General features: G+C 40.8%; 1 protein-coding gene across 5 annotated transcripts in view; it reads left to right on the forward strand.

Moving 5' to 3' along the window:
* Positions 1–6,261: 6,261 nt before the first annotated feature.
* The window catches only part of SLF2 (SMC5-SMC6 complex localization factor 2), a 30,398-nt gene continuing 11,090 nt past the window's right edge, over positions 6,262–25,569 (forward strand). For 2 of the 5 annotated variants that reach the window (XM_056351386.1, XM_056351387.1), the window contains exons 1-12: positions 6,262–6,525; positions 11,415–11,458; positions 11,913–12,616; positions 13,612–13,669; positions 14,880–16,027; positions 18,849–18,931; positions 19,846–19,959; positions 20,232–20,399; positions 22,170–22,272; positions 23,771–23,846; positions 24,770–24,911; positions 25,363–25,471. In XM_056351386.1, the coding sequence (XP_056207361.1) occupies positions 6,416–6,525; positions 11,415–11,458; positions 11,913–12,616; positions 13,612–13,669; positions 14,880–16,027; positions 18,849–18,931; positions 19,846–19,959; positions 20,232–20,399; positions 22,170–22,272; positions 23,771–23,846; positions 24,770–24,911; positions 25,363–25,471 (2,859 nt within the window). In that variant the 5' untranslated portion in view covers positions 6,262–6,415. The remainder of the gene's footprint in view (positions 6,526–11,414; positions 11,459–11,912; positions 12,617–13,611; positions 13,670–14,879; positions 16,028–18,848; positions 18,932–19,845; positions 19,960–20,231; positions 20,400–22,169; positions 22,273–23,770; positions 23,847–24,769; positions 24,912–25,362; positions 25,472–25,569) is intronic. The other 3 variants (XM_056351388.1, XM_056351389.1, XM_056351390.1) reach the window with 2 other exon arrangements.

Genomic DNA, 25,569 nt, shown 5'->3' on the forward strand with positions numbered 1-25,569 from the left:
TCCCTCTTTGTCCGTCTGGTTGTCATCTCAACCGCTATGGCTCAAGAGTCTGCTGTTAACTCGTTCCTTTGTTCCCAGGGCTTATGCCCTACAAGTTCTAACACGTCTCCATTCATCAGGCTAACAGTGCTCGGACTCTTGTCCTTGAGGCCTTGCCCAAAAGCCAGTTCCTTGGGTGAAGTAGGCTCTGAAAGAAGAGGAAATAGCTCACAATCTTGAGATACAAAAGCTCTGCATTGATGAAACTATTATTGTAGTTGAAACTGGTACCATAAATATTCTCTCCAGAGGTTCACCTAAATGAAAGTGCAATCTTCTGCTCTGTGAGTTTCATGTCAGGATATCAGTGTTTGCTTGGTAAAGGAGGTATACATTTTTTCCTGGAACGCTTAGTAGGGATCTTGCTGAGCATCTGATTTGATAACATCTGGGAATTAGTGAGGCGAGGTTCTCCAGAAGGATGGAAGAAAAGGAAACTGAAAATGCCAGAGAATGTCTGTATCTGAACTGTACTATAATTTGCGGTTGTGCTGAAACCACACAGCAAATTGGTGGTGAAGGGAACAAAGAGCAGCTGAGGCAGGCACAGCCAGGAAGCTGGGTCTGGAGGTACGTAGCTCAGACATGTTCATGTGAGCTGCAACTATGCTTCTAGCTATATGCTCAGGTATACGCTTCAGTCAAGGAAGTCAGCCTAAGCCTAAAGAAAACATTCTGTTTTCATGAATAAGAGTTTTTCTACTTAAAGAAAAACCAAAAACCAAACAAAACCCAACCAAACAAAATAAAAACCAACTGCATAGCACTCAGCAGTCCCCTTTACATTTGCAGTGCAAAGAGTAATGGCTGCCTGTATTAGAACACTTCTACATGAGTGTGAGTTTTACCTCTTCCACCAGCTTCACAACTTTTCTCTGCGTTCTCCCAGGAAAAACAATGAGAATTTTCTAAATGTTTCCCGTCTTTAGTCATTCCTTGCCATATATGCCTTCAAGTCTGTCACCTGTTTTCTATTACTTCCTATCTTTCCTCATATGTGCCACATAAAGTGATATATAATTGGATGCTGAGACAGAGCTTGTCTTTGCTTCCAGTGCCTCCCTCTGCTATTGTATGGGTAAACCAAAGCAATGCTGTGAAGGATAGGAAACCTCATTATTATAGCTGTTTAGTTGAAATAAGGGGAAATGTGAAAGCATGACTAATAAGCACCTGAGTAACAGATTAATGTGCAAGTATCTGCAGCTGTCAGACATAACACTGTCCAAAACCACCTGTAGTAGTACATGATAGTGTCTGAATGTAGCACTGGAATATGTGGCATGAACTGCTAGTAGCTAAGCATTAGATATATAGCTTGAAAGCAAGATTAATGCCTGCAGAATGAAAATGATGGGGGGAAAAGTGTGGTAGAAGATAACTGCAAGCAGAAAAATACATCATATAATGTATATGGAATTACTTAAATGTCTATAATGGACAATGATGGATGAGAATCTTTGGGTTTGAGGTGCAGGAGAGTTGAGCTCCCCACAAAGCGCATCATTGTATTGCCAACAGACAATGTAGTGATTCCTGCTACTGAAATAAAGGAAATGCATGTCTGGAGTGGTGGCAGCCTGAGCTTTGTGGGTAAGCAGTGTTCTGGAAGATCCAAGTTTGGAGACGGATTTGGGAATTTGTGCTGCAAACCATGACCAACTGTGTTCATAGTGGTTGGTGGGAGAGAGCTGCCTGTGCTGTCCCTGGCAGGACACAGCCTACAGTGCACCTGGAGCACGTGAGTCTCAAAACCCCTGCCTGAGTTTGAACAGACTCTGTAGGTACATCTAGATGTGTACTGATGGAGAAATAGTTACCAGGAAACAGGAGGCTGAAGAGAGGAAAAATACATGCTGAGAGGCAGTGTGAGAAGTATCCCTGGATCAGGTCAGCTCCAGAGCCAAGAGGTTTTACTGGATCCCAGGTCATACTACACCAGGCCACCAGCACACACACAATCAACAACAGGTCATATAATTCAGGCCACATCTAAGAAGGGGGTGGTGGCTATATGCTGACAAAGATTACAGGATTGCATGTGCATCTGCCTGGATAGTTGCCTGTTATTAAGAAGTCTACTATAACAGTTTAATAAAACATACTGTAATAAATATTGGTTGACCTGTTTCACCACAAATTTGATCCCGGGTCAGGGAGAAGGCAATTTACAACTCCAAGGGAAGAGGACTTATGACAATACCTGTCTTTGCCCTTACCTGTCACTTCCCTGTGGTTCCTTAGAGAAATCTTCCCTTTGCAGCCTCACTGCTTGTTCTGTTCTTGTACTTAATGTTCTAGGAGAGTTTCATGGTCCTTTGCCACCTCAGGTAACTGTCTCCTCTTTTTCACTCTGATTCCCTTGAGGTAGCACAAGGTCAATGATTTTTAATGACTTACACTTTGTCCCTTTGGTGAGGTCAGGCATATTAAAACAAGGTGGAAATGAACACACACGTTAATGAGGTCCCCAGCATTTCAAAGATTGTGGTTAGGGTAAGTATTTCATATGGAGCTTTGAAACAGTCATGTTATAGAATGGATGCAGGTTCGTGGCTTAAAATGGCCATCCATGTGCAATGCCCTGCACGTCATACGCTACTAGACCTGGCAACACAGAGCTTCCCCCTTCGTTCAGATCAGGGCTGCAAATCACCCCCTGGAAAACTATTCTTTTCACAGCTTGTTTGAAGAGGAAGTTTGAGTTATGGGTGAACAGAAATTATAGTCTGTTCTGACTGCTGAGGGTGGCCTCATGGCTGTGAATGTCTGATGGCCCATATACCTAAACATACTTCTCCAACAAGTGATCTGCTGGCTCGCTGTGCATCGGCCATGCGTGTGGCAAAGGAGCCACCAGAGTGGCCAATGCGGAAGAGCCTAACACAGGTGGTGGTGGCAGCAGTTTTTAGGAGGGATGGAAGCTGGAATGTGTGGCTAAAAAGGTTTCTTCTGCCAGGGGAGCAGATGTCTCCACAGAATCCATTGGGTGAGGGATCTACTGGGGGAAGGAACAACCGTTCTCCTTTTCTACAGGTAAATCTGAGGTGTTAACTATCTCTGTGGCTCCTGAAATTGAAAGCAAACAAAAACTGTTCAGGAATCTGATGTGGGTTTTTTTACAGTACGATTTCAGCTACCATTTGAAGACTTCAGAAATAGCTTCTAGTGTTAAAGTATGGTAATTATGTGGTGATGGGTGGTTTTCTAGAAGAAAGTCTGAAAGTACTAATGTATTCAAATGAAAATTGGACAATCCTAAAGTCCAGCTATGCTTTCAAAACCTAAAGGCAATTTCTTCACATACCAGAAATAGTGCTTTGATTTTGCCACCTCTGTTTCTTTGACAAAAGCATATTTGCCCTTTCAGATTCAGGACATTTAACTGTATTTAGAACATCTACATTAAAATATTTTAATAAAGATCACATGGGTGTGACTAAGGTTCAGATGTTGGTGGGCTGTGGCCAAATCATAGTTCTTCATCATGATGTAGCTGCGCTGCGGGCAACTCGTTTCCCTGTGGATACTTACAGCCTTGCCTCTTTGGGATACTTCCTGCTTTTGCTTGAAAATAAAAGTATGAGTCATTCCGGAAGGCACTTAAGGAACAGATGAAATAAATAGCAAAGAATGACTTGCACAATACTCCAACTATACTTCCAGGTCTACTTGTAAAACTATCATTTGCACTTTTTCAAAGTTTCTGGTTAGTTGTAGGTGCTCAGACTGCATGATGGGAAGGATTAACAGAAATGAAAGTCAATAGCACGGGATTGGGCAGGAGGCAAATGATTTTCCAACTTCTCTGAAGTGTCTTCTAACTTTCGCTTAATTTGTAGCAAGGGAATTGTAAGCAGTGAAGTACTCCCAAATTGTTAGGGAAAGTAAGTTTCCCTCTTGGTAATAATTAATATCTATGGTGATAAGAGTTACTCTAAAATAAGTTTAAAAAGTAGTTTATTATAATTACTTACTGAAAGCTATACTTGTGTGCCTAATGACTGCTGTTGCCTGTTTATTTGAAATTAGGGCCTGCTGTAGGGCATGTATTATTTTAAACAGAATGTGTGTATACACAGCTCTCCTGCTTGGGCGAAAAAAACCCAGCTAAACAAACAAGCTGATACCATTACAGCTGTTGCATCTTTTCTTTACTTGCCCTGCCGTGCTCAGTGCTGCAGTTCCATACCTTCTGCAGTGACTGTATTTCAGACACTTGCCATAAGCAGGTTATTATAAGCCAAGTCATTACTTAGTTGCCATAAGCAGGTTATTATAAGCCAAGTCATTACTTGTATCCTTGCTGTCTGCTCCTTATGATAAACAGCTTCACCTTGCCTTCACCAACGCTGGACCTGGACTTTCTCTTGAAGCTGCTTGGTGTCTGCATTTTCTGCAAACTTACTAATGCATTCTGTACCTGACAGCCTTGTCTTTTGTAACTGTTTATGTCTGCAGATAATGTAACTGTAAAAACGCCTCGAGGTCTACTGCAGTTTTGCAGGATTAAAGTATTAACCTGAAAGGTAAAGCAAATGTTTAGATTTCTTTCATTTCATCTGCCTCTTCAATGTGACATAAAATATTTCTGGAAATCCTGGCTAACACTGGGTATGAAACTTTGCTTTAATGATTTATTAGGCAGCAATTCAAATACACTATTGTCTTTTCAAGAAAATCTATATGACAGCAAGTCCAACTGCTCTTCATTTGCTGCTCAAGGATGTTACAGGAAGCATAAATGTGGATTGATTTACTGTTGTGTATGGTGGGTCTTGAAGTGTGTTGTCAAACAGTGGGATGCCTTCCTGGTAGGTTTCTTACAAACTCGATAGTTATAGATGGCCCTGGAGGCAGAGAGCTTGGAGATGAAGACAGAATGTGTGTAGGATGGGTTAAAGCACGAAGGAGGCAAAGGTACGTGATGTGGTAGCAGCCAATGTTTTGGTGTTTTTTGAGGTTGGGTTTAAGACATAAATTACGTGGATGAAGGCTTTTAAAAAACAGACTGAGGGATGGGGCAGGCTGAAAGGGTGTGGATGGAGTAGAGTATGTGGCATGCTGGGACACTTCAGATGCTCAAAAATCAGTTTCTTATTTTGACTTGTGCTTTCAGTTTTGCATTACTGTTACTTCTGTTCTGCGGACTTTCCCTGAACCAGCTTACTGGTAGGGTACTGAAAGAGACCATCACATGGGTTACTCCCTTTGATTAGACTGAACCATCTCCTGCTGTTTCTGGATTGAAGAAAAACATTAGGAAAAGAATGGCCTTGGTTATTCCACTCTTGGGCAAAGTGCGGTACAAAACCTCAAACAAAATCCCCACCAAAACCCAGCCAAACAGATTTCAGCACAAACTGTCCCGATAACCCAACAGTGCCCTGGAGGTTATCTTATTTTTGCAGACTGAGGGCAAGAACTAGCTTCAGCTGCCCTGTGCCTGCCTTTAACTGTTACAGCAACAACTGTGGAGATGATTTGGTACTGCTGGAGGCTAATTATGTAAATTTTCACAAACATTACAGATACTGGGGTTCTCTTAAGCTTGCAAATCTGGTTCTTCAGGTTGTCTAGTCCAGGTTTTTAAATATATAAAGTGTGGAGCACATAGGGCAATCACACAAAGGATGCATTTTTAAGGGTGAGGTGGGGTGTAGAGTAAGGTATAGAGCAAAGCTCATACAGCAGGCTGTGGCTGGGAGGGCACAGACCTGCATGCCGTTTTGGTGGCAACGTGGGTGAATTCATAAAAAGTTACTCCCTTCCCAGCTTTTTAGCTTCCCCAACAGCCACAACTCTGTCAAGCACCCACGGGGGTGGATGTGCAGCCCGGACCTTCTCACAGACGCAGCACAATGCCCGTGGGCTGCAGCTCCGCGGCTGCCCCCGGCCCTTCCCTCGCAGGACCTGCCGCCCCGCGGGGAGGCTGCCAGCCGCGCGCGCTGGGCACCCCGCGGCTGCCAGGGGCCGGAACTGGGCGGCGCCTCGCGCTCGAGCCGGGGTGGGGCCCGCTCCGCGCGCGCCAATCAGCGAGCGGGAATGGGGTGGGTGGTGCGGGAGCGAGGCGCCAAACAGCCCTTCCTCCTCCGGCGCGGGAGGACGCCCCGGCAGCCTCTTCGCTCCGCAGCCAATCGCAACCGCGCTCCGTCTCCCCGTCCCGCCCCTGGCCGCAGTGAACCAACGGGAAGCGCTACTCCTTCAGGCGCTCAGCCAATCAGTGACCGAGCAGAATAAAATCTATCTTCACCGCCTCCTGCCCACTGCCCCTGGGGCGGGGGTCGCTCCGGCCAGCGGCCTGTCCTATGGTGCCGGCAGCGGTCGGTCTCTCCGTTCTCCGCCGCCGCCCAGGGTCAACCGAGCAACTCACGTCATGACCCGGCCGCTCGGCGTGGGCGTGCCGTTGCCGAGCCCGCCCGTCACTAGGTCCCGACGCCATTTTACGCCGGCGGCCGCAGCTACAGAAGCAGCCCGGGGCTTCAGGTACCGGCGGGGAGCGGCTGAGGGGCGGACGTGGGCGGGGGAGGTGGCTGCGGCCGCTGCCAGGTCCCGTCGCTGGCCGGCGGGGCGCCCCTCGTCTCCCGGCATGCACTGTGTCTCCCGGGGCAGAGGGGCGCTCCCGCCGTGGCTTGCCCCGCGCCGCGCCCGGGTCGGGGGGCCGCTCTGCGGGTGGCCGGTGGCTGCGGGGGCCTCACGGTGCTGTTCCCAGCTCTGGCCTCTCGGCCCTGGGCACGGCGGGCAGATGGGGGTGTGAGAGCATCAGGGAGCACGGCGGGGTGCCAGCTGCACCTGCACTGGCGCCCCTGGGGGTCCCAGCCCTGAGGCGCTGGCCGTTGCTTTCCTACGCTGATGGTAGTTGGCTGGCTCAGGCGAAAGGGGCGCGATAGCCAGGCAATCTGATGGCATATAAAGAACTGAAGAAAGTGTCTAGCTAAGTACTGACTGGCACCCTCAGCAGAACATTCAGATTCATGAGTTTTCCCATGTGTACCCACATGTCCTCCCATCTTATGTCTCGCTGATTGTTAGCAAGTCTACCTGTAGAGTTAGGCGGGCTTCAGCAGCTCAGCTCTAAAGAGAGAACTTCAGTTGTCACTGGTTCAGCTTTCAGGCCTGTTCCAGCTGTGAACTGTGCTGCTAACGGTGCTGGAGAGCAAAGCCTCCAATGAGGCAGTGGCAGTTGGTGACAGAGTTTAGATATGATGACCCTGTCTAGTAACTAGAAATCTGAATTCTGCCAGAGACTCAATGAGGTTTTGTAGGGGCTGCTGAGTTAAGTAAGTTTTGTTTCTTGCAGTATGAAGCAAGTTGTAATTTTCTTATGCCATTATCAGCACCTTACTTTGTTCGTTTCAGGGGATCCTCTTTTTTGATAGCACTGATATTTGAAAGAAAGGAAGAAGGTGGAATTTCAGTTCCTCTTCTGTGTTGCTTCTTGCACAAAGTGAAACTATTTTGTGTTTTGGTTTTGCTGCAGACATCTAAAAGACCTAGTGAGGTTTTAGGTGTGACTTTCTGTTCTGGGTTTTGTTGTTTGTTTTGAATTTTTACAGTGCTTTTCAAGATGCTTCATTTTGTCAAAGATGCAGTAACGTTTTGTAGTTTACTCCTAGGTTGCGTGGCTTTGCTTTCTTTGAGCTATTACAAGTGTTTCCATCATAGATTTTTAAAAGTATAGTTTTTATCCAGTCAGAGATAACAACTGGTATGACTAAATACTAGTCACTTTTAAAAAGTACTCAGGGGTTTCTCTTTCTCAAACAAGTAAAGAATTTCCTCCCTTCTTCCGTTGCAGGTTGTGCCCTTAATTTTGAAAGAACTGGAAGATCTGTTAGGTGCATCTCCTGGATGTGTAGCTATTTTTCTTTTGTCAAGTGAGATGATGTATTTCTGGGTTTAGCCTTTTTTGATTTTTGAGCAGTCTTCCTGGTGTCTGAGTTAAGATGAGATTTCACAAAAAATGGTGGAATAATTTTTAGTGGTGATAAATATGTTTTGCTGAATGTATATTTTGTCAACAAAGATACATTTTGTGTAAAAAGAGTGAAAACCAGTAATTATTGTTGCTTCATCAGTTCTTCATTCTTTTAGGGATGATTATTTGACCTCTTACTAAAACAATAGTGGAAATTCTCCTTTGATTCATTTGTGAACAGTTGTGATCCTGTTCACACAGGACAATCACATGGGAGTTTTGTACTTTAATATGTATGATAAGCAGGTTGAAAGGCCCACTACTTTCTCATGTTCCTCCTTGTACTGTATGGTATGCTTTCTTTCCCCCCCCCCCCCCTTGTTTTTGTTTGAAAATTCTAGTACACTTACTTGTCCGAGATACGATACAGCACTTGAGAAATTATTCTTTTGTTTTAGTTGGACAGTTCCTATCCCTTGCACTTCCAAAAAGCAGAATTACAACTGTGAAGTAGAAAATGTTAATGGCTAAGCACTTCAAAATAAATAGTGTAAGACAAATCACTCTCCATTGAAGTTAAACTTTTATTCCAGGGAGGAAAAAAAAAGGGCTTTTTTTTTTCTTTTTTAGCAGCAGTGCCTCCGTTCTTTCAGTTATGTGCAAGGCTTTGTGTAATTATGGAACAAACAATAATTTCATTACAAAGCTCTCGCATTTAGAATAAAACAGCAACAAGATAAAACAATGAGATAGTGGGTGTGGGAGGGAGATAAGCAGTCATTTGAAATCTGTGGAAAGGCTGTGGAAAGAAGGAAGAACATGAGCAGAAGACTTTGGTTTTGGTTTGCCTTCAAGATTCAAGTGCAGATGGGAATCTGAGAGGTAGCTGAAGATGAGATTTGGACTGCCAACAGTGGTTGGTTTGCAGATGGGACTTCAACCTGGAAGGAAGAAGTACAGTTGCTTAGTGAGGAAAATAGAAGGGTTTTGAAAAGATAGGCGGTGCAGAAAGCTGTGGGTATGGGATGATTTTGCAGCTGGGAGAGCAGTCACAAGCAAGCATGAAGGAATGCAAGGCAGAGAGCGCCTTGCTGTGAGAAGGTGAGGTCAGGGTGTCAAGAGTGAGAGGTAGTCTAGGGCAGAAAGACTAAACCATCAACAGATAAACTTACAATTTAGCCTTTTGATTCTTCTGTTGAACTGAAATTTGGGGACCCTGTTGCTTCTGCGTGTGGGAAGAATGGATGTATTTTGGCCTATGTCAAACTAAGCTGGGACAGGTTGGAGGCAAGTAGTCCTTGACAAGTAATTTTTCTGCCCTGTTTGTTAGCCCGAAAGACAGTTTTACACAGTTGGCTTTTCACTGAGTTACAGTATTCTCATACATTATTACTTGTCGGTAACCGGATTAAAGAAATGTCACTGCATTATAAACAGCTTTTTATATGTGTAGATGCTAAAAATGCAGAAGCCATGTCAGAAAATGTGAAAGTGAAAGTAACAAGCTAATGGAAACATTCAAAATTAAATCCAAGTTTAGTTTGAGCAAGTGAACAGTGGGTTCTTCTGGTCTGAACTTCAGAAATAGTTATTGAGTCTGTGAAAGTACAGTCTTGTATGGATGCTTGAATATGTTGGCTTAGAAACTGGGATAAGTAAGTTTTGCCTTTGTAATCGCCGTTACGCAGACAGTAATGATACAGCTTTGCACTGGAAGGCACAGAAAGATTACAGAAGACAGAAGAAGGTTGTAAACAAATCTGTATTACTGCTTTCTCACTCCAATATCTTGTTGGAACTTGAAGAGGCACTTCCAAAACAGGCATAAATACAGCCTTGAAGCCACATACTTGCCATGTGGGAGAAGGTGAAGATAACAAGTTCATAGTTCTTGGTGTATTTTAATGTCCAAGTTGTATATTACTCGGACAATCTGCCCATTTTTAGAAGTGGCATTTTCTCAGAGAAATGCCTTGGTATTTTTATGTCCCAATTATTATTGCCAGAGAAGATACCTCTTATTTAAAGCTGTTAATTAGCTTTGTATGTGTTAAAATAAGATGGTTGTAGACTGCTGTTTCTGTTGGAAGCCAGAAGATGCCCATAGTGTGTGCACGGAGGGAGGCCACTGATGTCTGTTTTGTTAAGGGGCAGTGCTGGTACAAGTTCCTACTGAGAAGTCTGGTAATAGTGCAGATCAGGATTTGCATCTGTCCTAGTTTTGGCTGGGATAGAGTTAATTTTTTTCTTAGTAGCTGATGCAGTGCTGTATTTTGGATTTAGTAGGGGAATAATGTTGATAACACACTGATGTTTTTAGTTGTTGCTAAGTAATGTTTATACTAAGTTAAGGACTTTTCAATCTCTCAGCTCCTGCCAGTGAAAAAACTGGAGTGGCATAAGAAACTGGGAGGGGATGTAGCCAGGACAGCTGACCCAAACTAACCAAAGAGATATTCCATATCATAGGACATCATGCTGAGTATATAAACTGGGGAGAGTTGGCCAGGGCCTGCCGATCGCTGCTCAGGGACTGCCCTGGCATTGGTCAGCGGGTGGTAAGCAATTGTATTATGTACTGGTTTGGTTTTTTTTTTCCTTCCCTTTGGATTTTATTCTCTCCTCTTCCCTCTCCTTTGCATTATTATTATTGTTGTTGTTATTATTAAATTATTACATTGTTCTTATCTGAGCCCTCAAGTTTTACCCCCACCCCCGATTTGCATCCCCATCCCACTGGAGGGGAGCAGGGGAGTGAGTGAGTGGGTGTGTGGTATGTAGTTGCTGGCTGGGATTAAACCATGACACCATCCCATCCTGGCACCAAATGTGTGAAAAAAAGCAGCAGAAGTACACAAAGAGTTCTGGAGAACAACAAGAAAGTTACAGGATTAGTTGAACCTTACAACTTGCAGGTGGAACTTTGTGGTTAGACCTGACTGCAATTAATAATCCATTGAAGAGAGTTTGGTCACTGTGGTATTGATAATGATAAGGCTAGCTGCTTACCACTGTAACACTTTGGGGGGAAAAAAATTTACAGTAGGAGTTACCAGCTCCAAGTGTTGATAGTGGAGATGGGGAGGTTATTAACAGTCTCACGTAAGGTACTGTTAAGGTCTCATCTGGGATACTGAATACAGGTGAGGTCAGTCCCATTTAAAAAAGCATAGTTTAAGCTAGAAGGATGGTTAAGACTTTACTAGGATGATAAGGGAAACAGTTTGAGTGAAGAAACTTGACAGGTTGGTTGGCTTCACTAGCCAAGCAGAGTGAAAGCTGGAAGGCAATGAGGATGATAGTGCTTTCTTTGATCTATCGGTGAGCGATCGGAAATAAGAGCTGCTGACGTTAAAACAAAATATGTAGAAATAAATTACAGCATTTTATGAATATTTACTGTATGGGCATTTAGGTATTGTTCATTTGAAAAGATAAAGTTATGTTTTCCCTTCAGAAAGCAGACCACTGCAGAGTTCTTCAAACCAGTTTTAAACCAAGGTAAATATTTTAAATGAAGATATTTAAATTAATTTTAATTATATAAGTGTGCAGAAGTATAGTCCAATCTCTTTCCAAATTGGAGCAGCAGCATAATGAGTATAGCTTACTAAATATGTCAAAATGCACACATTTAATTTTTTTTTATAAGAATCTAACTGAAATAACTTTATATTAAAATTAATTTATTTAAATAGTGATGTAATTAATATTTAAAATTACTGTCTCATGCTTAAGCTATATTTTTATAACCACTGAAGCTGTAGCATAGATTGTACAATTCTTTTATATGAAATAAATGCCATGGCACTAGCAAAACTAAATGATTAAGTAAATTAATTTTGGAGTGTGTGTGTGAGAGAGAGAAGATATCAAGTAATACAGTCTATTAAGGGTGTGTCCATGTGTCCAGTATTGTGGTTGTGAATAATTGGTCTTTATTTTTCTCTCTTAGACCTTGGCCATAAAGACAGTATTGTGCTGTGTTCACCAGACAGAGGAAATGTAAAAGATGCAGGAATTGGACTGTCAGTTTTATGCACTGAACGTTTTGAAAAGAAAATATCTTCTTCAAAGAAGGTCAGAAGAAAAAAGATGCCAGACCAAACACCAAACACAGGTTCTGTGATAGATGCCTTTCGGAGAGTAAAGGAGGAAAAGGACAGCGTAAACATTTTAGAGGATGACAGAGCATGCAAAGCACTGGATTCATTATACCCAAAAGTTGTGATTCAAAGACTCCTTATTACTGCAGGGTCTCACAACTGTTTCTTAGCCAAAAAGGATAAAACTATCAAGTCTGAAGAAGGAAGAAATAAGAAGTGTCTGGGTGTAACAAGAGTACCATTGTCTTGTGGAAATAGTTGGGAACAGAAAACTGACTGTATGGATCTAGAAGACAGTAGTTCAGACTCTGACAAATGGGTTTCAGAAGCTGATACTCTAAAAGCCTGTGCTAGAAATAATGGCACCGTGAACAACGTATCTCCCTGCCAAAACCCAGGTCTTCCCATGAAATTGTCCTGCACTCCAACTGACTCTGAATGTAGGTTGTCACTGGAAACTCTCCACAGAGAAAGGAAGCGGAAGAAACATATAATGAAACAATCTAAGCCACACCCTGTAAAGCCATTCTCAGGAACAAGTGTATCACATCAGGTGTGTTTAAAAGGGTCATTAAAGGTGGAAATCAATGACCTGTTGCACATGTGTTTTGGTTTTTTTTCTGTTTCAATGTAGGATGAAATTCTTGGTGCTGGCTTTTTCAGGTGTAACAAAAATGTATCCTCTTTTGCTATTCCTTTGTAAATTTTAGATCATGCTTGGGTAATCTGGTTCTTAACTATTTTACAATAAATGAGAAATCCTGGTTTAAAAGCAGGGGAGATATTCTGAGATAGATTGCAAGCGTGGAAATGCGATGGAGCTTTAAATTGTGTAGAAAAGAATATTTTTATCTTAAATGTCTTATGACCTTGTGTTTTCTTACAATGTGGTGTAGGGAACAACCTGGCAAATTTCTGCTGGTTAGAAGTTGCAGTTAGTAGAAGTTCAGATTTACGCATTTAAGCCACAGTATTTAGATAGAGGTGGGAGTGGTCCTAGTAAGTATGTAGTATTTCATTACAGGTTGAATTACATTCACTTTTGTACAACCAAGAAAACCCTTTAAAAGGTTGCTGGTTACTTGCAACGATGATCATTATGTTTGCCTCCATAATGTGCAATGAATGGAACAAAAAAGATTGTTTAGCTTGTGTTTCCTTTTCTCCTTAGCACCTGTTCCTCTATTTGCTTGTCTGTGTCTTCTGTCATTTTGTTACTTTAAATTCCTAATGACTTGTTTGAGGAAAGTCAGCTGGACTATGTTGCCATATAGCCCAGGGGCACAAGTGGCTAATGGCCCTAAAAGTGGAGAGATTTACAACAGGAAGCTAATCTGAAGAAAAGATGTAAAATTCAGATTGCGGAGAGTCTTTTTGTTGAGATCTTTGCAGCTGTGTGTTAAGTTTGTCTTGAAATTTAAGTATATTACCATATTTCTGTGTGTGTGTGTAACTAGGTCTGGATTCAGCACTTTGCTCAAGATATCAACAACCTGGTTTTAAAAAGTATGTGATTAACTTTTTTATTTTCTCCGTCTTTATTTTTAGGGAAATGAACGTCCTTTAAGAAAAGTACCACATTCTTGTCCAAGGGAGACTGCCTCAGGTAGAAGCAGTACTTATAATATGGAATTAATTAAACAATCAGTTTCATCACTTATTGTCTCTTTTCAGTGGCTGTTTTCCTGTTTTCTCTCAAAAAAATATTACTGCTGTATAGTGAAGGTTATTTCTAATATATGGCAAGCTTGAAGAGGTTTAAAAGTAATTTGGGATTTTAATGAAAATTGTTACAGATTGTAACTTAATTAGATGTCATTATGTTTCTTTGTCTTAAGTTCTTAATCCCTGATTATTTTTATGGTTTCCCTTGCATTTTGGAACATCCACATTCACTGTGGTGGTTAAGAAATTTTGCCTTTCAGCTTAATCCAAAAAGAACTTTCTTGTTGAACTGAACGCTAAAGTTTAGCTGCCATTCTTTGGGTTTTTGTCCTTTTTAACCACATAATTTTGTTCTGCAGTAGGTAGAACTGAATATAACACGACTAGAAGCTTGAGCTAGGTCAGTGGGATGATTAAAAAAAAAAAAAAAAAAAGAGGGATGACCCAAACCAAGGAGAGTATTCCCATGTTGTGGGTCCCTGGCTGTGTAAACCTGTCAGACTCTCTGCCACTGTGCTTCACTTTCCGCTTGTGCTAGCAGTGGGACTTCGCCAGTGCTTTTTGGAGCTGATCTGGCTGAAAATTGAGTTGGGAAGTTCTCAGCCACATCAGCTCCATGAAGTAGTTTGCCATGAAGTGTCCAGGTGCTGATGCCAGCTGAAGGCAGGAAGCAGAAAAACATGGTGAGGAGGGCAGACTGGTATCGTAGAACCATAGACTGAAAATGGATTTCTTTCTATTCCAGATTTTTTTTTTATGACCACTCTTAAAATTACTGCAGTATTTTCAAAATACTTTTCATGCTTTCATTATTTATAACCATAATTGGTAATTACAGAAATTTTCTTCCAGTCCCATACCTCAACTGGGCTATTGTCTGTTTCCAAAGACTGGTTAATTCTAGTGTATAGGAAAAGTGTTTTATGGTGGCTACTGAGCTGCTTTAAAGCAAAGGATTTAATTTCTAAGTTAGTTACAATGATAACAGCGCAGTATCAGCTAAATCTTAGTTGTGGTTCACTTTGTTCAAGCAGAATGGAAGTATTGTAGTTTCTGATAAAAATTTCTGTCATAGTTGACTTAAATATAAAAGTTAGGGTTTCTTTTAAACATGACAACAGTGGTGTGCTTTTTTCTTAAACACTTCATAGATGACACCTCTCAGCCAAAGCAGGTTTCAAAACATCAGGGGTCTTCAAATGCACTGAGAACATCATCTGAGATGGCCGCTGGTAGGCAGAAGAGGCAATCTATTCCTTCACACTGCCTTAGATCTAAGATGTGTTTTGGGCAATCCAAACAAATAGACTTTCCTGGGAAAAAAAGACATGCTACCGTAAGTATGGATACACACAGTTCAAATCAATCTAAAGTATCAGGTTTGAATGACCCTGCTTTTAGTAGATCATCTGCAAAATGCAAAAATAAGAAGTCTGACTTTGTAAAAAGTATTTTAAAGTCTACTTGTGGTGATGTTCTGCAAATAAAGGAGGCTGCTGCTCTACCTAGACGTGACTCTACTTTTCCAGAGGAATACCTCAATTCAAGTGATGAAAATGAGAAAAATAATTGCTCCGCTGTAGGCTTGTCATCTTCATATTCTGTACGCACTCCTGGTAAAAATAACCAGACTTCTGTTGTGGATACCAAAGAGAATCAATTGCAGGTGGCTAACTCATACTGTTTCTTGGAAAAGTCCCTTCCTTTTTCTCAGGAAATAAGTACTGTGTTGCCTTCTCTCCACCACTTAACACAAACAAAAGGTGTGAAATCTCATCTCCAGAATGCTAGCTTCTCTCAGGTATTGGATGCTAAGAAAGAGCAAGATGGGAAAATACCAGAAAGACATGCATGTAATAAAGCTTACAATATTCAGTCCAGAAAAAGTTTTTTGAAAACAAAATACACGACTTCAGAAGATGCTTCTGATTCTTGTTTAGTGGAAGGCTCTAGGAAGCTTGTACTCTCAGAAGAGACTGGTGAAAGTGTTCCGCATTTGTTGCCTTTTAAAGAAGGGTGTATGGACAGCGGCCATATGTCCTCACGACTGTCAGGAGAGGTAAAGGCTCGAAGCACCTGTACAAACAACTCCAAGCTGAATGCAAGATCAATAATCAGCTTTGATAGTGAAGATGACAGTTTGGAATGCAGTCTAGCTGATGTAGATGATGATGAAGAAGTAGCATTCGTGTCACTGCAACAAATTCTCTCTTCAAGTCCCAAGCCACAGACAGGAACGGAAGAATTTTGTGTTGACAGCTCTTCTCAGGACACTGTGAATCCATTACTGAATCTTCATGTAAGTGGCTAAAAAAACCCAAAAAAAGTATTGCATCAGCTTTGTTATGTTGTATTTTTTATATGATTTAAAAAATTATTTATAATGCATGAAAACTGAAGAGTTACTTGCCTGCAAAACTGGATACTCATCTGAAGAGTCCTATGCTGTACAGTGCAAGGTAGTCAGAGAAAGGGTGTGCTGCTTACTGTGCTTGTCCTTGGAGTGTTTGAAAGATGGTTTGTGCAGCTGGCTTGCATTAGCCACAGGCTCTTCAGTGGCTTTTAGGAATTCCGGTTTTGCCCTCCTCTGCCCTCCCCTAAAGAAAAAGGCAGGAGGTTACATTTAAAAGATGTGTGGGGTCTAATGTTTTCATTTTCCTGATCAGGTAATATTTTTGAGTTGAGGGTAACTAGAGGAAATTAACCTAGATGTTGAGACATCTGTATGTTAGACCAGTCATATATCCTTGTCACAGTCTGTGATTGTCCGAAATCTGTACAAGTTCTCGATCTGTGATGTTTTCTTTGATGCTGAATTTCATGGAAATTGAAAGTATTTTAGAAAGGATTTCAAAAAACTGAATTGCTTCTGTTCACAAAGGATAGATGAAGTGTTTAAATCCCAGTTTACAGAATATTGTGATGAATTGATGTGTGTTTTTAAGTTAGCCTATTTGTTCAACGAGAGCTTGTCAAATAAGTATAGTAATTTTGAAGTTTTATTGTGATATAGTGTTTATTTAGGAAAGTCCTGCAGTAAGGACTAATGTGGCATTCCTGACAAAGGTTGGAAATGCCTGCATTTGAATAAAAAGATTGTTGTGCTGAGTCTGGCTGGGTTGGGGTTTGGTTTCTTCATAACAGCTGTATGGTGGTGTGTGTTTTGGACAATAGCAGTGTCGATAAGAGAGTAGTCTGCTGGCCATTGGGAGCAGTACTTGCACAGTGTCAAGGCTTTCTCTTCCTGTTCTGCCCCTGCAGCGAGTAGGCCAGAGTGAACAAAAGCTGGGGGAACAGAGCTTGAACAGCTGTAGATAACCAAAGGGGTATATTCCATGCAACATAGTGTCATGACCGAGCAGGGGGAGTGAGTCTGGCATGTAGCCATTACTTGGCGTCTGTCTGGGCATCCTTCTACTTGTGGGAGGTTCTGAGTGATTGCCTTTGCATCGCTTTTTTTCTTTTCCCCCTTACCGCCTCTTTCTTAGCTTATTACACTCTCTTTATCTTGACCCATGAGGTTTCTTGCTTTTGCTCTTCTTATTCACTCCCCCCCACCACTGGGTGGGGAATGAACAAGCTGTGTGGTGCTTAGCTGTTGGCTGGGGTCAGCCCACTGCTGTTTTCTACAGCAGAAAACAAATAGGAGAATACCCATATAAATACTCTCATCCTCCTCTCCTCTATTTAAAAATCCCTGAAACAGTTCATTTGTTGACTGAGTTACTGTCTCCGTAGGCAGATGTTGAACAGCCATAATTATTTTATCTGTCCTTATGATTCATTATGCAGACACGTTATAGATCAGACTTCTGTGGTTACATACGTATTCCACAATCTTAACCAACATGTCTATGTAATTAATGGTTAAAACTGGCAAACAGATGCAGCCTAGATCAAATGTTTGTGGAACATGTGTGTGACCAGAACATTTGGCCTGTCTTGTTTCCGCATAATCAATGGCCAAATAAAACAGTTAAGAACTGAACCAAAATTTCCATGACTGTGTTTTGCATATGCTAGCATTCTTCTCCTGTCTTGTAAGAAAGTACATACGTGTATGTGCACATTGCTATAAAGTCTTGATTCCTCAGTTGTTCAACAGTCATTTTAGAGATATAAAACAGATATAAATTAAGGTAAGAGGTCTTCAGCTTTCCCACAGGATTTCCCAGACAAAGATGTGCTGATTGTTACATTTGAAAGCTACATCTGATTACCAAAAACTAATGCTGCTGTATTAACTGGGTGTTTTATTAGCAGGTGAATACTAAATTCTTAAACTAACTTCTCTTACCTTTGGGTGATAGAAAATGCCCAGTGAGAGGGTATGCTCTTACTGAATTGTGTTCTCTTAAAACAAAGGAGGTCATAGGAGGAAGCTTTGTCACTTGTAAGAGGTTTGCAGTTTAAGAAGGCATGTCAGAAGGGCACTGCTTGTCTAAAGAACTGAATCATGGCCATAAATGATTTCAAAGCTGTGTTGTCTGCTTGTAGCTGAATAAAATGCTGGCTACTGAAAAATAAACTAATTTTCTAGCAGATAAGACTTTCTTTGTGAGTTGTTTGGGTTTTAATTCTATTTATTAGCTTCTTAATTTGGGTTTATATTAGGATTTTTTTTGGAAGCTTTGTTTTGTCTGATGATTTTGGAGGTGATTTAGCAAATAGTGGTGCTTTGCCCTCTAGGGACTCCTGAAAGTAACAAAGAAGTACTAAATCATTCTTGGAATTTCTTGTCTCATGCACGAGAATCCCTTGGATGGTAATAAAAAGCTGTGAGGTAGAATAATTCTAATGCTAATGCTCTTTGTGAAGGTTAGCTGGAGGTCAGCCCCAGGGAGAGAAGCAGAGACTTGCTTTGCTGTTCAGATCCATCGTGAAGCAGTTATTTCTAAATTAATCACCAAGAGATTGTTGACCGTTATACAAAATTGTCAAAGGACTGAGAAACCTAAACTGTTAATTGCCCTGTTTTTCAGGATCTCCTTTGAGTTTTTAACTTTGGGTAAAACATCATTAAAATTTGAAGTTTGTATTTTGATTATATTCATTGTCTAATACTGAACAAATTGATAGCTTGTGGTATTTTTTAAAATTTCATACTATTTCATTTACAGCTTTCCAAGCCTTCTGTTGTTAGCCAGGTGTCATATGTGAACAGCTTGGAACATCTCTTGAAGGAGAAAGAAGAATCAAAAAGGTTTGTTTCTAAAAGCTGCTTTGAAAGATTTGGGATGGAGTTGCAGAAGCTTAAGTTTACTGATGGAGTTTGGGTAGCAGCAAGCTGTGCTTTGCCTGCTCATGCCACCAACATACATCTGACAGGACCTACAAGTGCAGCTTAACTGTAAAAGCTGAATGACAAACTCCTTCCAAGTGGTAATGGGCGATTTGTGATACATCTGTCTGCCCCTCAAAAGCCAGACTAAATTCACTCATGCCTTCGTTATAGGTCACTGAGCCAGCTAGCAGCTGCCGGTCCAGCATGAAACAGTACCATTATGTGGGCTGACTGTGCTAGTTTCTTCAAAGGCATTTGTAGCTCAGTTTTGGTTTCCAAAGTTTGTGTAGCCTGTTGGTATCTGAGTACTTACACACAGTTCAGTGAACAGAACTAATGAGTGTTCTTGCGAGGGATCTTTTGGGCAGAAAGTGACAAGTGGTGGCGGTGGGTATGTTTGTGTCATTTAAGTGTTTTAAAGCATTTGACCCTAGTAACTATGGGCTGACTGACTATGGAGTAGTGAACAACTCTTATAACTACTACCATTTAACAAATAAAATACTAGTATGAAATCTAAAACAAAGTTTTTAAAAAATCAAACATAAGATTGAAAGTTTTGTGCAATTACAAAAAAATATGTCAGAAGTTGGTGGAGTGTGTTTGTTGCTGACGAACGAGTGATTGATTGTGCTGTTGGAAATTCATGGAATCCACTTTGTTTCTTGGAATTGCAAGATGTTTGGTTTTTTGCACCAGCACAACATCTCTCATGCTTTTGCCTTGCTAATTGGCTACTGACTCCTGGCGTCATATTCCACGCTGAAATTTTGTTGTCTTCTGTTGTAAATACTAAATGGTGATGATATGTTCTGCCACTACTGTTATTTCAGGGTAGATGAACTAGAAAGATGGTTACAGGAAGACATGCAAGGAAAGGAAGCTGATTCTTTGGATGGAGAACATGAGGATGCCAGTGGAGATGAAGATCTCTCAGAAGAACACAGGTCCTTCCAACTCCAAACCCAATTAAATCTCGTTCTTAACTTTTTTTAGTCTTTTTTCCTAATCTCTCTCTTTCCATCCATTGTTGTTAATACGCTTACTGTGAACCATTTTTATTGTCTTTTGGGGTTGAGTGGATTTTCTCCAATATTACTGTATTCTAACAATTCAGCTTTCACTTCAGGCTGATGTGTTCATCATCTGAAAATAACTGTCTCAACCAACAAATAGCCTCTCAGTGTTAAATTAACAAAAGCAATTTTGAATTTTACAGGGCGATTATAAAGAGATTTTCAGTAGTAGCTCATGCCATACCTGACTACCCCCCTGGAGAAGATATATTTGATTTTTCAACCTCTGGGAAAATCTTCAATCAGCATAACCTTGACTTGAGGAATTTTCACTTCATCCCTCAAAATCCTATAGAAAGGCTCCTTCTTAAGTAAGAATATCCTCTTTGCTCTGTTGTGTTTACTTGTATGATTTTCTGCAATGTTAGCAGTTTTTAAGATCAAATAGTATCTTTGCATACAGATGATCTCTGTCTTACTAAGTAGGCAAGACTGGAATTCTTCATGCCAGGTTAGCTTTAGAGAACGATGAATTCTTAATTGAATCTTCCTTCTTTCCTCCTCTGTAATTCTTGAAAAACATCTTAAATGAGACGTAAGGGGAAAAAAAAAGGTGTTCTGGCCTCTTCCATATTTCTACTATGTTGGCCTGTTATTGGTAATCTGACCACTTTGTGGAAGCTAAATGCAGAAGTGAAATGTTAGGAGAAAGAAGAAACAAAAGCTTAACTATTCCAAGACAGAAAGAGGACCTTGTGGTGAATGATTTGTGACCTACTAATGTTGCATTATGTCTGCTGAAAGACTGTTGCGTGTTTCAGTCCTGAATTGGCCTGGGACTTAGGGCTCCACCTAATGAGGATTGTGGAAAGTCCGGATTTCTGACATCTGTTAGATTCAGTCACTGAGCTAACAGTGTGTCTGTGTGTATATAAACAACTGTTCTGTAACTCATAGGGATTTGTATTGCATATTTATGAGGCCGTCAGACTACAAATAACTGGGCAAATTCTTGCCTAATACCACAAGTGAAAATCCTGAAAAATTTTGGTTACTTCAGTTGGCATTTTACTGCAAACTTGCATCAATGAAACTGAGAGAATTCATTTAATCTTAAAGGATTTTGTATACGTGTGTATGTGCTATTGTGTGTGTGAAGGTGAGGAGGATGGCTCCTTATCTCTTGAGGAAGTGGTGTTTGTGATATGTCCTTTGGTTTCAGGCCACTCTGTTAACATGTTATGAAGATCACAAGGTTATAAGCTTCAAAAGTATCTTGTAAATCAGTGACTGGAGGAATGAGAATTAAATTAATTATCTCTTGCATAAGGCAATTACGATTTAATTGCTTATGCATTCTGCCCAGTTGGCACAGCTGGCATGTACTGGCTGCCCAGTTAGCATGTGGATGTCTTCCTAGCTCCTTACTCAGAGGGTATATGGAGAAGTTAGGACACATCTCTCAGCAGAGCTACCTGTTTTAGCAGATACTGGGAATAGAGGAGACTAAAGGGGTATGTGGGAAACCAGGTAACATTAATTCAGCTGTTTATAACATACCTGATTTTCTAAAGAAGACTAAAGCTAAAATAAATCGGTAATAAAAATGACATATTTTCTGTTCTTCCAACAGCTACGTTTTGCACCCCACAAATTTGCACAATGAGATTAAATTGTTTCATTTTAATTGCTTTAGTTTGCCCCCGGATTCTTTGTTTAAAAGGTTATTTCAAAAATTTCAAAATTTTTCTCTGTTTTTCTAAAAGTGTTGGTAAATTTATTGGACAGTTAAAAATCTTATTCACTGATCTCACTGAGCATAACATCCTGTGTAGACAGGCATAGTGGTGTAAATCAGTGTTTGTTTGAAGCTGGTTTTCTCTAATAATATGGATGTTTCCAAATTATGTAGTATGGCGGTCTGGAGAAAAAGATAGTTGTTGTAAATAAAAAAGGGTTAATTTCTGTAGTATTTCATACACGTAAAAGCATAACAATAACATCTCTTTTGGATGTTTAGATCTTTGGTTGCTGTTGATGATGGTTTGAGGAATGGGGAAGTTCTTAGGCTTTTGTGAAGATGCTGGTTCAACCACTAATTAATTTTTCTCCTCTTTCCCCACCCCATCTTTGTCTTACAGTTCTGGTGTAACACAGCAGCTTTCTTTAGCTATTAGTGGTTTTCTGAGTTCTGCTTACAGTTGTATCTTGTGTCCCATACCAATTCTAAAGTGGCTTTTCCAGGTAAGACTATACTATTCATGCAGTTATACGCCATCCAAGTATAATGCTCTTCCTGGAAGCCAGTTGTGGCAGGAATATACAGAATAACTTTGTGAATCCGTTGCATTAGATTAACAACTTCTAAATAAAGAAAAAAAAATTCTTTCTGTTCTCCAGTCTGAAATACTTTGATTGTCACTGGGAGTGAGACACTAGGGATAGCTTTTTATCCACACTTTGACTGCAAAGCTGCCAGTCCCTGTCCATCTTGATACATGTTACTGCATTTGAAAAAGGCATGGTACATGCTAGGTGAGAAGAGACTGCAGGTTGTAAGTGTGAGCCAAATCACAAGCAAATGTTTATTTTATTTCCTTCCACCCTTTTAAAAAAAAGTACACACTGCAGTATGCAAAAGTGCAAAAATACCATTTCTGCATATATTGCCTTCTAAATCATTAGAGGTAGCTGTATTATCACATAATGTTAATTTTGAAAAGGTCGATACACATTGTGGCTCAGGAAAAGTCTGGAGTCATTCTCAAAGACAATATGGTGGCTGCCTGCTTTCTAGATTGCTTTGGTTTGCCCTCAGACTCTTTGTTTAAAAGTTGGGTTTTTTTAATTTCAAAATTTTATATTATCCCCAGGAATTAAATAAATCCCCAGGAAGTTTACATTGTTCTCTTACAAAAAAATGCCCCTCTCCAGTCTCCGCTCCATTACTATTTGCCTCATTCTAACTATGCCTGAAACAAAAAAGAAAGCTGGTCCGCCTGTGAAATTGCAGCCTGGGCCTGTGGACTGGCTTTCTGCTTTTGCCAAAAGGGAAATATTTTGCTCCTCCGTGTTCTTGCCTCCAGGCAGTAAAGCATTGCCTCCCACCAACCGCTCTGTGAGCCCTGGTGTTCCTCTAGTAAGGAGGGAAGTGTGAGCCAGTTCAGCTCACTTACAGAGCAGGAAACTCTCCAGCACTTGAGGGAGAAAAGGAGATTTTTGCTGGGTTAGCGAAGTGCTAGAGGAAACCTGAACTGCGCTTCATAGTCATGTTCTGTGAAAAACTAAGAATTCATTGTTTTGGTTTAGTATTGCATATGTTCAACTTGCCCATCACCAGAAAAGGTTGCCGTTAACTCTTTTGCCCCCGCTCCTCATCAAGGAGTTTAATTTGGTCACAGATGCAAACGAGTTCCAAAGGGATATATGATATTTCCATTCTGTTAACCCTTGGTACCCTCTTATGAACCAACAGGCTCAACATGGGGTTACAGCATTATGATATTGCAAATAATTGATTTTAAAGTATTCATAGTATCTGTGCACTGCTTGAAATGATCAATATTCACAGTACTCTGTTCTCCTTGGTGTATCTTGCTTTAGAGGCTTTGCAGTTGGTTTCTTTTCTGTTACTGTTTCTTACTTTATTTTACCAGAGTTGGTTTCTTTTTTTTAATTAAAAGAAAATTGATGCCATCATGCAACTTGGTGTTTTGACATGTAGTTTCTTGTCTCTCCACAGATGATGTCTGTTCATCCTGACTATTGTGTTTCCACCCAGATTTTAGACAGACTGATGGAGATAACACTAAAAAATGGTAAGTATTTGAAGGATGGAAAACTGACCACTTGAATGAAGGCATTTCCCTTCTGTTAAGTATGGAAGGGTATTGGGGAAGAAGTAAAAGGCTTTGGCTCTGTTCTGTTATTCTGGCATGAATTTAGGCTCTTCAGTTACGTAATGCACAAATAATAGGAGTTGGTCTTCACTGAGTGTGTGCAAGCTCTACCACAGGATATGCTCCTGGCATGTATTTGCAAAGCAGTGCATCTGTACAGAGCCTTTTAAATTCACTTATGTTATTTCACAAACAGAATTGACCTGAAGAGGAGCCCAGTCTGCTCAAAAGTTTACTGTCCTTTGCATCTTTCACTTTGGAAGACACAGACATTAATTTCATAGCTTAAGGACTACAAGATGTTTTTCACCTCATCATACCCAGTGTGTAGCACTGCATGGTTTGCTTTCCAGATAAATGGCAAAAGCAAAAAGACTCATACACCTGCACAAAAACACTTCCAAGGATCTGCTTCAATCCACAGTCCTGCTCATGCCTTATGTATTTTGCCTTCCTTCATCTATACTCTCCAGTACTTCTCCAGTATGAGTTCCTTCATTCTCCATGTCATCACTTGATTCAGATCCATCCGAAGTCAGTAATTCATTTAAGCCTGCCAGTTAGCATCATTAAAGTAATGTAGTTCTCTTGAAGTACTTGCTCAAGTCTATCCAAATTGTATGCCATATTTTGAATCTCGTTTGAAACCAGACTGTGAGCTGTTATGAGAGGGAATGTAGCCTCCTTTATTTTGTGCTTTGCTGGCATTAGGCTTGGTTCTGAATGAACAGTTCAAGGTGGTAGAACTGACGCAGAGTGCAGAGCTTATTTATTACCCTTAAAAGGAACTAATGCTAAAAACTAAATTTAAAACTAATCCATTCCATGTCTTTTACTTGTAGCTTCCATCAGTGATGAACAGTCTAAACCATGGATTCCTTCGTTAGCTGATGTGTCAACAGTTTTTGTCAATATGGGTGTTGCGTTTCGATCTCTCTTTCCATTGCAGCATCTTCAGCCCAACTTTAACGAGCGTGATATTTTGTAAGTGTTTTTATTTTGATATTTATTGCTTAGATCCTGTGAAAGCAAGCCCTGTGTTCAGAATATAGAATCAGAAGGTTCTTCTTTATTTTCCCTGCCTTCCATCAAGCCATACTCTTTAAATTCTCAGCTCAGTATAATTGAGTAAGCAAGCCAGAACTTCAAACAATGCCTGCCAGGTAGGGATTCAGCAAACCAGAGCATTGTCCTTTGTCCTGCACCTTCCTAATGCAGGTTTACAAGAATTCTTGCCTAAACAGCTGGGCAGAATTAGAAGTAATTTTGCTTACAAGTTGAGATAGATATGTGTGCTCTGCAGCTGAGGACTGTTTTGATTTGAAGGCACTGTGAAACATGCAGGGTTTTTTTTTTCCTTCAGTTTGGTGCAAATAAGCCTTTATGGGCTTTTAAATTGATGATTTATTGCTTAGATTAGTGTCTCTTCTATTAGAAGTCAGATGCAAGAAACAGTGGGTAAACAACAGCCAAGAGGAGACCTAACCTCTGCTGGTCCAGCCTTCTCCAGTCTACCAGAAAACAATTTAATTAATGTCATTAAGGTGAGAAAACTCCAGTTAGTGTGGGAGAGGTTTTTATCTGGGGGGGTGCATGCTTTGGTTTGGTTTGGTTTGGTTTGTTGGGGGTTTGGTTATGGAGG

The sequence above is a fragment of the Falco biarmicus genome, chromosome 9 (genome assembly GCF_023638135.1).
Source record: "Falco biarmicus isolate bFalBia1 chromosome 9, bFalBia1.pri, whole genome shotgun sequence".
Lineage (NCBI taxonomy): Eukaryota > Metazoa > Chordata > Aves > Falconiformes > Falconidae > Falco > Falco biarmicus.